Source organism: Platalea leucorodia (genome assembly GCF_965183815.1).
Source record: "Platalea leucorodia genome assembly, chromosome: 2".
Classification (NCBI taxonomy): domain Eukaryota; kingdom Metazoa; phylum Chordata; class Aves; order Pelecaniformes; family Threskiornithidae; genus Platalea; species Platalea leucorodia.
The window spans coordinates 1,573,243-1,587,913 of record NC_138824.1 but is presented as its reverse complement, the minus strand read 5'-3'; the positions used below and the strand labels follow the sequence as shown (position 1 = coordinate 1,587,913).

The following is a 14,671-nucleotide window of genomic DNA, read 5'->3' as shown; positions in this document are numbered from 1 at the left end:
CCATGGCCCCAAGCACCACATCTCCCCGGCTTTTAAATCCCCCCAGGGATGGGGACTCAGCCCCTGCCCTGGGCAGCCTGGGCCAGGCCCTGACAGCCCTTGGGGGGAAGAAGTTTTTCCCCATACCCAACCCTGCCCTGGCGCAGCTTGAGGCCGTTCCCTCTCGTCCCATCGCTTGTTCCTGGGGAGCAGAGACCGACCCCCCCGGCTCCAGCCTCCTTTCAGGCCGTTGCAGAGAGCGATGAGGGCTCCCCTCAGCCTCCTCTTCTCCAGGCTGAGCCCCCCCAGCTCCCCCAGCCGCTCCTCCCCAGCCTTGTGCTCCAGCCCCTGCCCCAGCCTCGCTGCCCTGCTCTGGCCACGCTCCAGCCCCTCCATGGCCGCCTTGGGGTGCGGGGAGAGCCTTCTTGTAGATGGGGCGAGAGCGGCCGCCAAGCTTCCATGGGGATCTCGGCATGGAGGGCTGCAGACGCCGTGACCCGCTGCCACCGAAGCGGACCCCAATGCAGCAGGGGGTGCCCCAAATGCAGCCCAGCAGCACCCCACGCGCACCCCAGGGTGCTGCAGCCCGCTCCCCACGGCCGAGGAGAAGCGAGGTGCTGACGCATGGTGCTGGCAAGCGCCCGCTCTCCCCTCGTTTTGCTTCCTTATAAGGCCCTGCTGCTCCGCGCTCCCCTCTCCGGTATCTGCGGCCGAGCTGGCATCGCCTGTTCGGAGAGCAAAACAATTCCCCGCACACCGCCGGGACACCCTCCTGCCCGCCGCGGCCGTGCTGCTCACCCGTTTGTTATCCTTGGATCCCTCCTCTGTTTTTCCTTAACTAGATAAAGGCCACGCAGCCCCAGAGTGGGAAACACGGAGGGTTTTTTCCGAGCAGGCTCTGCCCCGCGGGAAGAAGGGCTGTAAATCAGCTCCCGAGTCTCCCGAACAAGGGATGGGATTTTTTTTTTTTTTATCCCTACGAGCAGCATTTCTATTCCCCTTCCATGCAGCTGCTGGTTCAGAGGTACCTCGGCCAACAGGAGTCTGGTGCGTCGATAGTTTTGCCCCGAAGTATCTGACGGTGCAATTTCTTCAGCTTCTCACCTTGCCTGGAAAACAAGGATGAATCTCCCTCCGTCTGAAAAAAGGCTTTCAGAGAGCCTGAGCAAAGAAACGCTACAAACGCGCTGTTTAGAAGAGAATATTGAATTGACAAACATCCTCTCCCACCGCCTCTTCTGAGGCGTTGCTCTTCCGAGGGTGTAAAAGGGGTTGGAAAGGAGATGTAGGGGGAAGAGAGGAAATCCCTAAAAGATTTCTTGATCTCCAGGATGAGCACCATCAGTACTGAGTCTTGAGCCAACGGCAAGGCAGGACATGTGCTCCTTGCTCCGAGCGCCTGGCTCGGAGCTGCACAGAGTTGCCACAGAGCTCCCACAGAGCTCCCAGACATTTCGCCCCCCACCAGCCACCGGGTGCCAAACGGGTGACATCTGCCCATGGCAGCGAGAGGGAAACCTTCTCTTTACCCAGCAGCTCGGGGGCCCGGCCCCACTCCCTGCTCCCACGCAGCGCCTGGGGACGCTCCAGCCTCGCCAAGGGGGCATCCAGGGACCTGAGGCCCCCCTGGGGCTGGCAGCCCACAAAGGGCAGGAGGTGGGGGGAGTATTAGATCATGATTTTTGGAAGTCTGAAGTTCGCCTATGTCCTGCTTCTTCAGACATTAAGTCATTTTCCTGAGGAAGTCGCATATGACGTTGATCTGGTTATAGAGGGAGTCGGGGTGGAGCAGCGAGCTCCAGCGAGACCACGGTAGAGGTGAGGTGCAAGAGCGCCGGGACACCACGTCCTGTCAACATTTGCCGTAGAAATAAGGCTCGAGGGGTCAACTCAATACAGATCCCGATAGTCTGAGATGTTCTCACCCACGTTTCAGGTGCTCTAAAATGCTCAGTTTAACGCTTCCAGCCCTGGTTTCGATGGAAGAACCCTTTACCCACTTCACCAGTGATATCCTTCCACGCAGTCAAATGTCACGGCAACCACTGGAAATCAGGATGCAGCACATCATTAAATGAGTAGCAAGGACAAAAGAAAAAAAAAATCTGTATTTAATGGGTTTTGTTACTTATCAGTACTTTTCAAAACACACCCCCAGTCCTACCAAGAAAACCAGAAACACTACAGCAGTATTTTGTGGTTTTGAACAGTTAAGTTTTCTTCATCAAAGTCAGAACAAGGCTGTTCATTCCTCCCCCGTGGACCTCTGCTGCCCACGTCCCTCCAGCATACCTTGAGCATGAAACCTTCCTCAGCTTGTGCAGCAGGCTCTGCCTTTGGTGCCTGCCGTGCCAATTCTGCCTTCCCATCTTCCCATTATTTTTCCTATACGTCTCCAATTCAAAAAGTCCAGAGTTCAAGTTCTTAACACTTACGGGGAGCTACGTGGGGAGGGAGCTGAGCTATGAGGTTACCCTTGAGCAGCCCCGATAGCAGCGATCCGGGCAGTGAGCCGCTGAACCCAGCTGGGACACACGCACAGGCACAAATCCAGAGGGTGCGAGCTGCCTAGGGCGACCCGACTTCAATCGAGTCAACTGTTGGTAACTATTAGGTGCGCGTTCAAATTTCTTGAGTCACTGACCCGATCTCGCGGTCAGAACGACTGCGTAAATACACTCGGTTGGCCCTTTTACTGGCCACAGGTTGGAATGCTTTCAGCTGGGTGCCTGAAGACATTTCTTCCTTGGTTCACACTCTCCAGACCTTATCTACCTTTCTGCCAACCACAAACACTTTATTAACCGACATATACACGCATATCCATACGTATGTTGGCCTAACGCCACTCAAACAACCACTGGTGACATCGGTTGCCCATTTGGGAGGCCTCCCCAGGCCAAGCTTCAAAAAACGCTCAGCACCCATCCTCTGGAAAATGTGGCCTTTTACATGCAGCTATCAAATTTAGCACCAGAAAACCGGGAGGCATCCAAAACGACGACTCATTTCTGATTAACAGGACCGCAGTGCTTTATTCATCTCCAATAACTGGTTCCTCAGGACCTTATGCTGTGACACACTTCCTTCAGCAGGCAGATGACGGGATGTCCTAGGAAACAACTCTTCTGTTGTCTGGTTTACGCCTGTAAAAAACTTCAGGCAACCCAAAACCTACAAAACCAAAGAGCAGCGTGCAATTCTTCACGGACAATGACAGCGAGTACCTGACCGGCGTTATCAGAAGGGCCCTCTAATCACCCTTCCCTTTGACTCATTAACTTTCAAGGTTAAAGAGAGAGTTGCTTTCCCAGTAACAGCGAAGCCTTCCCCCAGTTACACTGGAGCCAATTGTGTGGGAAGCCTCAACGATGTTTTTGCAAAGACAGAGCACCAACAGTGTCCCGGTCTATAATTAGGCATCTGAGCAGTTTACAGAGGATATGTTCGAGGAAGAAAAGAGTAAGAGAATTTTATATGCACTGCTTTGTCCAAAAAAAGATTATGAAAGGCAGAGCAAAAACTATTTACCAGTCTTAGGGGGAAAATTAAGTTCATTTCATTCAGTTAAAGCTGAAGCAGATGTTCAGTATTTGCATGTACGCCTGAAGACCTGCTACATTACAGCTTCTAACCAGCGTGAACATTTAGATCAATCTGGAGAGCTGGGGGTGTAAAGAGTGGAAAAAAAAAAGAAAAATGCCACAACTCCTAATTTAGTCCATCTACCACTCGTGGAACAGGCCTTCAGCACTGAACAGGTGAAAGGCCGCGATAAAAAAATAAAATTTCATGTGAATAGATTAACAGTCTTTCAAGAGTTTCTCTAGGTTTTGCTTCTAGTTGGTGATTCCCATACAGCTTAGTAAAGATGACTGAAATTTTTGCAGTAACAAATAAAACTTTTCTCCAATACAAAATCTAGTCCAGAGGGCTTACTTACACAGTAAGCAAGATATCTTACGGAACTGAAGATTGCATGTTGTTCTCCTCCACCGCAGCGGCTTTCAGGAAGCCACAGAAAAAGAGCAACGCTCCCAAGCTGCCAAAAGGACCGGGAGAAAGACCCAGTTCATTTCTTCTGAAAAAACCCCATGATGGAGACCTGTTTGTTGGCTCTGTGGGCAGCGGCTGCCCCTTTCTTCAGGTTCTTCCTTTCTTCCTTTGGTTCTTTCTTCAGAGGCAGCGCAGGCTGTTTGTGTGCAGCTGGTGGCTTGGATTTGGCGAAGTCATCCTCGCTATCTGTACAGGATTCACTCTCGTAAACCTTCTCAGTCACTGATTAAAAGAAAAGAAGAACAGATGATGATGGTTAAGCCTGCGTACCAAAGAGCAGAGACCTTCCCACCGCAGCCTTCCCACTGCATTTCTGGAAATGAGCATTTTGGGTCCAAGGAGTACATGTCAGATACGGGAATTAAGCCTGTTGCTCAAGGTTACGCAGTAGATCCAGATGACTGGACTGGCTTCCCATACGCCGAGTAAAACCGCCTCCCCTCTTTCTTAAGTGTAAGATGGCAGGTTAATGACTCGGGAGCTTTAATGTCACCCAGCTCTTTCCAGATGGCTTGGGGTCACCACACACATTCATTCGCAGGGCATACGCTCGCCTTAAACAGCAGCAGCCCAAGGCTCCCCGCTGGGAAGGGCCCTTGGGAGGACAGCTCCCTTTCCAAACCTATTCAAGCGTTGCCCTCTTCTAGAAACAAGGCCCAACTGCGCTGAAGACCATCAATTCATCTTGCAGGGGCTGACAAGCAGCCATCAGAAAGTGATGAATCTGAACGAGCTCAGAATCCGTAGTTTAGCATTAGACGATGGAACCTCGCTTTTACAGTTAAAACCCACCGTTCTGGCTTGCTCCGATTTCCACAGGGACCAAAGCAATCAGATTGTCCCGAAATCCAGACAAGACAACCCAGAGACAGACCCAGCCTTCCCTCACCAGCCCCACGCGCATCAGATGGTCGGGGAGGAGTGAAGCAAACGTAGCGCATCTCAGAGATGAGAGAAGGACCCCAAAACCTCGGGGGCAGCTCCTTTCTATACAGGTAGGCAAACAGGGCAATTATAAAGAAATCCCTTAAAAAAATAAAACCAAACCCATGACTGAAAATCAAGGACTACGAGCGGGATTGCCAACTCACTGCCGTCAGCATCCGGTGATGGAAAACTAAGGGATATAAAACAACACTGAAGGAAATTAAACTGGAGTCAGCTCCGCTGATGAAAGCCATCGTATAAATGTTGTTATATCAGCTTTCCCAGCAGTGCTCTGGTATTCTTCTAGTAAGCCATTTTTCTTCAGCAACTGTATTCTTTTAAACAGATGTCCTAACTTCCCTTCTTCTGGGAAACTGGCTTTCACTTGTATTAACGCATCAAATTAAATAAGGTTTCCTACGTAACCAGAAACCGGGAAGAGGAACGGTATGAAATCTTGCTCCGCAGTGCTAGCGGATGCTCAAACAGCATAAAAAACCCAAGCTAACCTCCCTTCGGAGGCAACCGGCTTTTCAGTGAGCAGCTTTAAGACCACTGGCCACCTACTGAGCTTTAAAAAGTTATCACATTGTCACTCCTGTCAGTAAATATTGGTAATTCCAAAAGCATGCACTTAAACCCCTCCAATTGAAAGGTAACACAACTTAGATCAACTTTCTTTTACTGAGATCTCAGCTGAACTTAAAAATTCTGTATTTGTGGCCGCTACAGGCACACAGATAGATAGTTACTGATGCTCAGCTCACAGCCAGACTCGCTAAATCACAGTAATTCAAATTATGTGTGGCCAGAGCAGGGCAGCGAGGCTGGGGCAGGGGCTGGAGCACAAGGCTGGGGAGGAGCGGCTGGGGGAGCTGGGGGGGCTCAGCCTGGAGAAGAGGAGGCTGAGGGGAGCCCTCATCGCTCTCTGCAACGGCCTGAAAGGAGGCTGGAGCCGGGGGGGTCGGTCTCTGCTCCCCAGGAACAAGCGATGGGACGAGAGGGAACGGCCTCAAGCTGCGCCAGGGCAGGGTTGGGGTGGGTATGGGGAAAAACTTCTTCCCCCAAAGGGCTGTCAGGGCCTGGCCCAGGCTGCCCAGGGCAGGGGCTGAGTCCCCATCCCTGGGGGGATTTAAAAGCCGGGGAGATGTGGGGCTTGGGGCCATGGTTTAGTGGTGGCCTTGGCAGTGCTGGGTTAACGGTTGGACTCGATGATCTGAAGGGTCTTTTCCAACCTTAACGATTCTGTGATTCTATGAGAGCTCTAACTTAAACCAGTGCTGTAAGATTAATTTACCTACAATGTACACATATATATTCCAATATACAAGTCCACGTGCATCCTTTCAAGCTTTAGAAAGCGCAAGGTAGAAATGCACTAGCTTAAACCTCAGTAATTCCCCTTTGCTATAGACTAAAAGCAGGCACTTGATTGAGCCCCAGTTGATGCATGATAACATGGCCTGTGCTTAACTCCACGGATACTTTAATTGCTCAATTTCCCTCAGGGCTAATCCCTAAATTAGTTTTGCTTTTTGACACCAATTCCTTGCTGTTGCAGCTATTGTGAAAATGATCACTTAAAATCTTGGAGAAATATAAAGTACAGCCTAATCCTAATGTTAGGATTTAACGTCTCTTAAAACCTAGTTCTTGTTTGGAAAAAAAAAAAAAAAAAAAAAAAAAAAGGAACAAAAAAGAAGACAGCAGGGAGATGGGAAAAAAAGCCCCTATATTTCAAAGAATAACAACAATTTACATTAGCCCGAGAGATTTGCAAGTTATTTAGCCTTCAAATGATTAGGCCTGCGCATGGAAAGTGTGGGGAAGGGAGGGGAGGAGAGGAACTGGACAATAACCAGACAGCAAGTTCTGCACAACAGACCGGTAGGTTTTTAGTAGGGAAAGCAGCATCTCTTCCCTACCCAGTTCCTCAGCATCCCAGCTCCATCCCTCTCTCCTTCCTAGAGGATCTGTCTCCCAAAGGCGCAACAGGGACTTGGCCTTTTCCTTTTCATAAAATGGTAGTGGATATGAACTCTAAAACCGAAGGTCTGGATTTCACAAGAGACTATTAAACGCCTTGGGGGATGAAGAGAAGAGAAAGAAAGGCAATCTTCCCAGCCCTGGTACGTTTGGAAGGGGCTGCACAGAACGAGAAGAGCACTCTGCTGGAAGCTGAGCCCGGAACAGTCATTACTGCGAGCTCTGGATGCAGACCTCGTTCAACTCAACTCCCCAGCTAATGCTTTTGTGTTCCATTTTCCTTCCAAGTGTTTTAATGGTTCTATTTGGGATAGGAGAGCAAAACACCCCATAACGCAACTAGCCAAAGCAGTCAATAACTTTGTGCAGGTCCAATTCTTTGACAAAAATCCAGTACTTGAGATTTCAGTCACTAGCACAGCCAGTTGCTTTATATTTCTTTAAAGCAGACACACAAAGTTAATAGGAAACATAAGATACAACTACACAGACAGGTGCAAACAGACACAAGCTGACTCGCGTCCAGGCAGCTCCGAAGCTGGGCCAAGCAAGCCTGTATCTAGCTACGCTTACGCACAATGACAAACCTGTACGACGGCAACAGATCTTCTCCTAGAACTGGCTGAGCTCCCTTGACATCTACTCAGATCAGCAAGGCTGGAGAATGTTAAGCATCCCATACAACTGAGTGCTACAAAAACCACAGTCCACCCTCTTTAATGTTTAATGTTTAACACCTTTAAAAGAAAAAAAAAAAAGATTCTGAACTCCTGCAGCTCTACTTCAACATCAGGACACGGAGGGAGAAACCAGTACAGCGGTGTTACGTGGCTTTCTCCAGGCTACAGGAGGAAGCAGTGTCCAGTCAGGCTGGAATTCAGAGCCTCTGGCTCTCAGTACTTCTGTAGAGATTCTCTTCCCTCCTGAAAGCAGAGCCATCCTTATCAGAAACAGAAACCCTCTCAAGGATTTAAGCCCCAACTTACTCCTTGTTTATCTGGGAAACTTAAGAGTTTATATTAACGTATAATCAAGCTCTGCTGCACAGATCTGGAGTTACCTCCAAAAGGAAAAAACCCAAACAAACATAAAAAACAAAACCACAACCCAAACTTCTCCCACCTAGAATTTATCCCACAACCTAGACCTCTCTCTGCACCATCTTTAAAAATTTGTATCTTTGGAGAGGCGAGCAAATTAAGGAGGTGCTCGTGCTGGCAGGAGGGAAGGGAGAAGAACTGAAAGAAAAATCTGTGAATAATCAAAAGAGAAGAAGGATTCAGCCACAGCTCCATGACTCCCTATCCAGGCCTTCACCAAAAGGGCAGTTACCTCAGTCTGGGAGCATGAGGTTGAAGTGCAATAACAAAGCGATTTTGTGAACCTCTTTCTAAGCCTGGGAGAGGCTGGCCTGTAAAAATCTTCAACACAGTTAGTTCCACGGAGGTGCAGGAGACAGCTAGGCTTACCCATGCAGCCTTCTTCTTCGTCAATAAACATTTTCGATTTCAGCACACGCTTCCGTTTCCTCTTCCTCCCTCCAGCTGAAACCTGGAGGACATTGCAGTATTGTGAGAAACCGAGAGTTAAGGCCCCATGCACGTACACAGGTCATAAAAGCATCAGCCCCAGGAGTGAAATCTAGTCTCTCTAATGAAGCTGAGCATGATTTGATAACTAATTCTGTCCCTTCCCCGGATATCCTAATCTCATTTTTGCTAATGCCACCAGGACAAATTTCAGAGAGACAAAATACAACTTAAAGGAGACAGCAAGCTTTCCCGTCTGCCAGCACAGGGGGCACATTCCTCTCCCGAGGCATGAGACATTTTGAAATTTGTTCGGTTATGTGAGAAGGTGGCACTGGGCTCGTCCCATCATACCTCTGAAGAATGAAGAAATACCAAGGTGTGCAAGACATCAGAACTCCCGCTGGGACAAACAGCTGCACTTCCAGTAACACTACCTGTATTTTCTCAGCTCAGAGGTTGACTTCTTGCCAATCGCAGCCCACCTCCCTTACGCAGCAGCTTCCCTGCGATACAAGGTTGACTACCAAGAGTCTCTGGTTTCATTTCTGGCCCTGCCCTGACTCCTGAGGCCAAGATTCAGAGGGAAGAGCCTTCAAATAAGAGCCACAATTCATAGAACCGTTAGGAGGGAAAAAGAGAAGAAAACAAAAAAACTGCGCTACGTCAGCAGGAAAGCTAGAGTTTAAATAACAGTCTAGAAAATGAATGAACTAGTGAAGATGGTGGATTCTTTCAAGCGGGATGATGTGATGGACTTGACAGGCAAACAGGACCTCCCCCCTAGCATCTGAAAAGTGGCTGGGCAACCCCCATCGAGTCGGATAAAACCAGAAGTTAATCACCCTACTATGCTCTTACCTCCGTGGATGCAGGCTCCAGTTCAGTTTTCAGAGCAGGTACAGGAGGTGGAGATGGAGCTTTCTCTTCCTCAGGTGTGGGAGACGGTGGGACATCTGCTAAGAAGGTGAACATCTTAATGGCATGCGGGTCTAATGCCCCCTTGCAGCTACTGTTTTGTCTCAGATCATTTCATTCAACCCTGAGCAATTGCTTGTAACCTGTATTTAGATCAAGGTTTACAAGTTCTCACTTGGATGTGTTTAATTCAGGTCAGGACAAATCGTTTGAAGCGGTCAGCCTCCAGCCAGACAGCTCACCCTGTGCTAAGGATAGCACTGCAGTTCCCAAAGGAAGGAGGGTGGGATAGGATGGGAGAAGGGCATTTGGGATTTTTGGTAAGCCAAAATCAGTTCCACCAAATGAAACTTTAAAAATAGGCACGGAAACTGGCATGTTTTCGCCATATATTTCACTTGCTCATTAAAAAGAGGGACTGTTAATTTGTTTAGAAATTGGGAGTTAGGGTTTAAGACTACATATTCCCAAAACACTTGGTTTCTCTACCTCTTCCCCATGGGTAAAAAGTCATTGCTTCACAGGTGGTGCTACGCAGCCCAAACAATCAATGCTATTAGCCTGAAATTATCTTAGTCCAAGAATTAAGTGCAATATACTATTACCCAGCCTAAAAGACTGTTAAGGGACACCCCAATCTTTCATTTGAAAAACAAACAAAAAACCAAACCACGCCAAAAAAACTAAGCCCATTCTCTCATCTGTCATCATCTATGCTCTCCTCCGGGTGCAAGGACAGAGACAGTGGAATCTTTTCCATGCCAAAACTGCCTGAAATGGTCAAGGCCATCTTCAGAAATTTGTAGAGAGCAAAATCAGCTCTGGAGCCGCTACCAGCAATGTCAAACAGGGCCTTAACGAGACTAGCAGGGCTTAGAGACAACGGAGAAAGCCAGGGTCACCCTTCTGTGGGGCTGGCGGAGGGACAGAGGCGTGACAGCGAAGAAAAATCAGCGCAGGGCAAGAGGGGAAGGAGCAGCACCTTGCAGCACGCAGCAGGCACCGTGACTAATTTAAACGGCTTTAAGGAATCCTCTCCAAGTCCAAGGGAGAAACGCTGCCATGCAAGTCCTCAAATGTGGGGGAGAGCTAGGAATGTGGGGGAAGAAAACTCCTCATCTGACCTATTGCCTAATAATAACAACAATGCCGCCGGACGGGAGGAGAGAGTGCCTGCTTGGCTTCTCCTCCCAGCTCTGCTGGCTGTAGCACCGCATTCATCCTGTCGTCGTAACACAAATTCTGGATCTGTAGCTGTCCCAACAGATTAGGTCAGTGTTAAGAGTTATGACTGTGCCAGGCATACGGCCAACTGACCTTCATAGGTTAAGAAGGGCTCAAGTGAAACGGTGGTTGGCTGCCAAGGCTAAATAATAAATTACATTCTTCAAACAAGGACTCAGCCTCCTAACTACTTCAGTAAGCGAGGCACAGAAATGCAAACAGAGTGGGATAACATGACTCGGTATTTCACCTTGCTCCAAAGAGCTGGGTCTGGCAGCTGTGCAAAGATAAAACCAAACAACGGATCTGCTCTGAGGTGCTAACTGCTGGGGCAGCCAGGACCGCGGCCGAGGAGCTGCGGGGAACTCAAAATTCTCAATATTTATCATAGTCTCACAGCAACTGCAGGCTGAAGCGCCCGTATACCGCACAGCACCAAACCTGCTTCGCAGACTATCCAGGCTGGCCACATCAATTTGAAAATATTTTTAACAGAGCGTAGGCTAAGAGGGCTGCGAACCAGCCTGGCGAGAAGCTGCCACCTCTGCCGCGCTCAAGCGGAGGCTGCTGCAGGCATTTTCAGCGTGTCAGCTCCACTGCGTGTGCCTGGGGGACATCAGGGCTTTTCTTCAGCCTCCTTCAAACGAGTTCCCCCGGCTTTTGGCAGGCAGAAGGCACCTTCTCCCCACGTCAGTGTGTTTCGGACTACCATCAAGCTGCGTCTCTATTACTTTATTATCCTCTTCTAGCCAACGCAGCCCTCTGACATGTGATAACTCCTGAGTCAACCTCTAGCTGCTGCCCACAGTTTACTCAACAGCAACAGCTGCATGAAATAGATACAAGTTGGGCAATTGGATGTACCAAAGATGTAAATCCTGGCTTTGTTCGGTTTGCTCTGACCCTGCCTGGAAAAACTGTGAGAAGCTTTAGTGCTTCTGCTGCAGCTCTCCGAAACAGATAGAGTTTGTAGGTTACGGTGCCACTGAAATCACCCTCCAAAGTGGCTGTAAAACACTTGTCAACACTGCGAAACGCTGCCTGTGTTGGTATAGCTGAAGCTGCCAAAACCTCCTGTCCTCTGTGGACGCACTTGTGTAGTTTATTCTGGCACTGGAAGCAAAACAACCTGCAGTGACTAAGGCACCCTCATACCAATATAACCTTTTAATGAAAAATCATTTAAATGGAGAGGATTGTGCCTTATGCCCTCTCTGTATTTTCAACTTGCTACAATGTGCTGACACTCGTGTAAGAAGAGCTTATTTTGGGCTAATTTCAGGACATTAAGAGCAGACTAATACAGAACAACGCAAAAGACTTGCCCCGACATAAGAGCGCCCATACAGCGCTTTGCATCAGTCATACGGACCTTGTTTCAAACGCACAAAACGTCGCCGAGTCTGCCTGAAAGAGGGCGGTGCTTTTGCTAGCAGTTACACAGGTGGAGCCCTGTCTGAACGCCATTCGATCACGCCGATGGCTGCGGACAAGCGTCCCCTTGTATCCGCAGCTGCGCCCGCAGGAAAGGTTAGCACCCCTGCCCGGGGCTGCGCTGCGCCAAGCCGCCTGCGCGAGCACCTCCGCGTTTGCGCCGAGCCGAGGTCGGCCAGGTTAGCGTGGCGCGTTAGCCTAAGCAGCAGCTAGACTGTCAGCCGTTGAGAGCTGCTCGGGTGGTGCGGCTTCCCATCTTGCCTTCTGCATATTTAAAACTTACCCCTCGGATCATCTGTGGGTGAGCTATGCAGGTGGCGGATGAACCGTGCCCTGCCTGGCAGCGATTTCCAAATGCTGTGCGGCATATGGCGCCTTCCTCCCTGGAACAACGTTGCTCCAGGCCCCGTTTTGCTCACTGATGCTGCTGATTAAAATTGCCCCTGCTCTCCGGAGAAACCCGCTTCCAACCTTTCCAAGGATAAACGCTCCCAAAGTCCAGCTGCTGTACATTTTTTTTTTTTTTTTTTTTTAAATTATTTGTTTCATCCAACTGACATCCTTACGCTTGAATACCGAATGCAATATTACCAGTTTGGATTCAGTATGAATATTTCAAAGAATTCAAATCTATCTTTCATCCGGTTGGATTTAGAAGGGCAAGCCGCAGAACCGAAGGGCTGACCGCAGACCTCATCAGGGTGGGTTAGATAGCCATTAGCTTAAAAAGGAAGGAGAAGCTTGCTCAGTTCTCTTCCCTTTTGAAAAGTTTCTCTTCCCTCAGTTCTCTTCCCTCAGTTCTCTTCCCTTTTGAAAGTTCTTTCCCTTTTGAAAGAGGGAAAAGTACTAAGCTCATCTGAGTAATACACAAATTTGTATACACAAGCGATAATTTGCATAAATTTACAATTCTAATACACAACACACAGCCGATTCTCAACATACTGGAAAGAACAAAGAAGACTCTGATGCAGAAGCAACAGCAGTGACAAAAAAATTCTCCAGAAAGCCAAACTTTCTGCATACATCTCCAGCAGATTAAACAGGAGTAAGCCAAACCCAACCCTCCCTACAGACGAGCGGGTAGGTAGCCTTGCTTCTATTGTTTTTAATGTCTAAAGCTACTGAGAATGAGGTTAATAAGACAGCCATGCGCCCAACCTGACGGGAGGGCCAGACCCATGGGTTCTCATCGCAAATCCAGTTAACTCACACTTAAGAGCATCAATAAAACAAGGGAGAACAACTAAACAGATCTCCTGCGTGCACTGAGGTAGGAGTACGCACGCAGTCTCTGGACACACCTTGGAAGAAACGAAAACACAAGGCACCACATCCAAAGGCATTAACTATTTAGCACTTGCTACTGCGATACAGGTATTCAACAAGAGAGCAGAGAGCTCTAATGTTCAAAATCAAAACGGGTATGCGGCAAGCAGGAGTTTGCAGTACTCTCTAGAAAGTGCTGCTCAATTTAGGACAGTCTCATGGCAGCGCTCTTCGTCCCCGGACTTGAAAAGAGTTGTAACAGAAAGAGATGGAGCCCCGCGTCCAGCCCGGGGGTCCTCAGCACGGGAAGGACATGGAGCTGTGGGAGCGGGGCCAGGGGAGGCCCCAGCGATGGTCCGAGGGTGGCCCAGCTCTGCTGTGAGGCCAGGCTGAGAGCTGGGGGGGTTCAGCCTGGAGAAGAGAAGGCTCTGCGAAGACCTTATTGCAGCCTCGCGGTGCTTAACGGGGGCTTGTGAGAAAGGGGGGGACAGGCTTTTTAGCAGGGCCTGCTGCGACAGGACAAGGGGTAACGGTTTTAAACTACAAGAGGGGAGATTCAGACTGGATAGAAGGAAGAAATTTTATACCTTGAGGGTGGTGAGACACTGGCCCAGGTTGCCCAGAGAGGTGGGAGATGCCCCATCCCTGGAAACATCCAAGGCCAGGCTGGCCGGGGCTGTGAGCACCCTGATCTGGTGGAAGATGTCCCTGCCCATGGCAGGGGTGGGACTGGATGGCCTGGAAAGGTCCCTTCCCACCCAAACCCTTCTGCAATTATAGATAAGGAAAGCAGACCGTGCGGTCGCCTCTCAGCTGGCTGCGTGCTCAGAGCACTGTCATGAACACAGGCTGGGGGCCCCCAACTCACGGCAGCACGAGGAAGACTGAACCAACGAGCTCTCATGCTTCGAAGAGCAGCCTCGCCGCACAGCCCTCCCGCGCGCCTGAAACGCGGGGCTCGTTTCTGCCTGCTCTCGTTAGCAGAGAAGGGACGAGCCGAGAGACTCCAGCCCAGCAAGGAGCAGCGCTTCAAGTGGCTGAACGGGCTGATTTCAGTCTTCCCTCTTCAGCGCTAAACAACGCAGCTTGTCAGTAGGCTGTGATGAGTAAATGGAAAGACCAGATAATAGCTTACAAACATCTAAAGAAATAAATACCAAAGAGTGTGGGCATATATATTTTTTTTTTATGGCCAAACAAGGAGCTGCACACAGGAATGTGATGAAATTAAGGCTGATCATGAAGAACAGCTTCCTGAGAGATTTATCATCCTGTGGAATAGTCTGAGTAGAAGTGACGGATGCCTGATGACAGAGATCACTTGAAATTATGCTGGGCAGAAGAGAAAC

General features: G+C 49.3%; 1 protein-coding gene across 2 annotated transcripts in view; it reads right to left on the bottom strand.

Annotated features, from left to right (window-relative positions):
* Positions 1-2,075: 2,075 nt before the first annotated feature.
* POLD3 (DNA polymerase delta 3, accessory subunit) overlaps positions 2,076-14,671 on the bottom strand; it is a 30,709-nt gene continuing 18,113 nt past the window's right edge. Inside the window, exons 10-12 of one of the 2 annotated variants that reach the window (XM_082337896.1) lie at positions 9,339-9,436; positions 8,418-8,499; positions 2,076-4,257 (exon numbers count right to left, since the gene is read on the bottom strand). In XM_082337896.1, coding sequence (XP_082194022.1) covers positions 4,052-4,257; positions 8,418-8,499; positions 9,339-9,436 — 386 coding nt within the window. In that variant the 3' untranslated portion in view covers positions 2,076-4,051. The remainder of the gene's footprint in view (positions 4,258-8,417; positions 8,500-9,338; positions 9,437-14,671) is intronic. The other variant, XM_082337897.1, reaches the window with a different exon arrangement.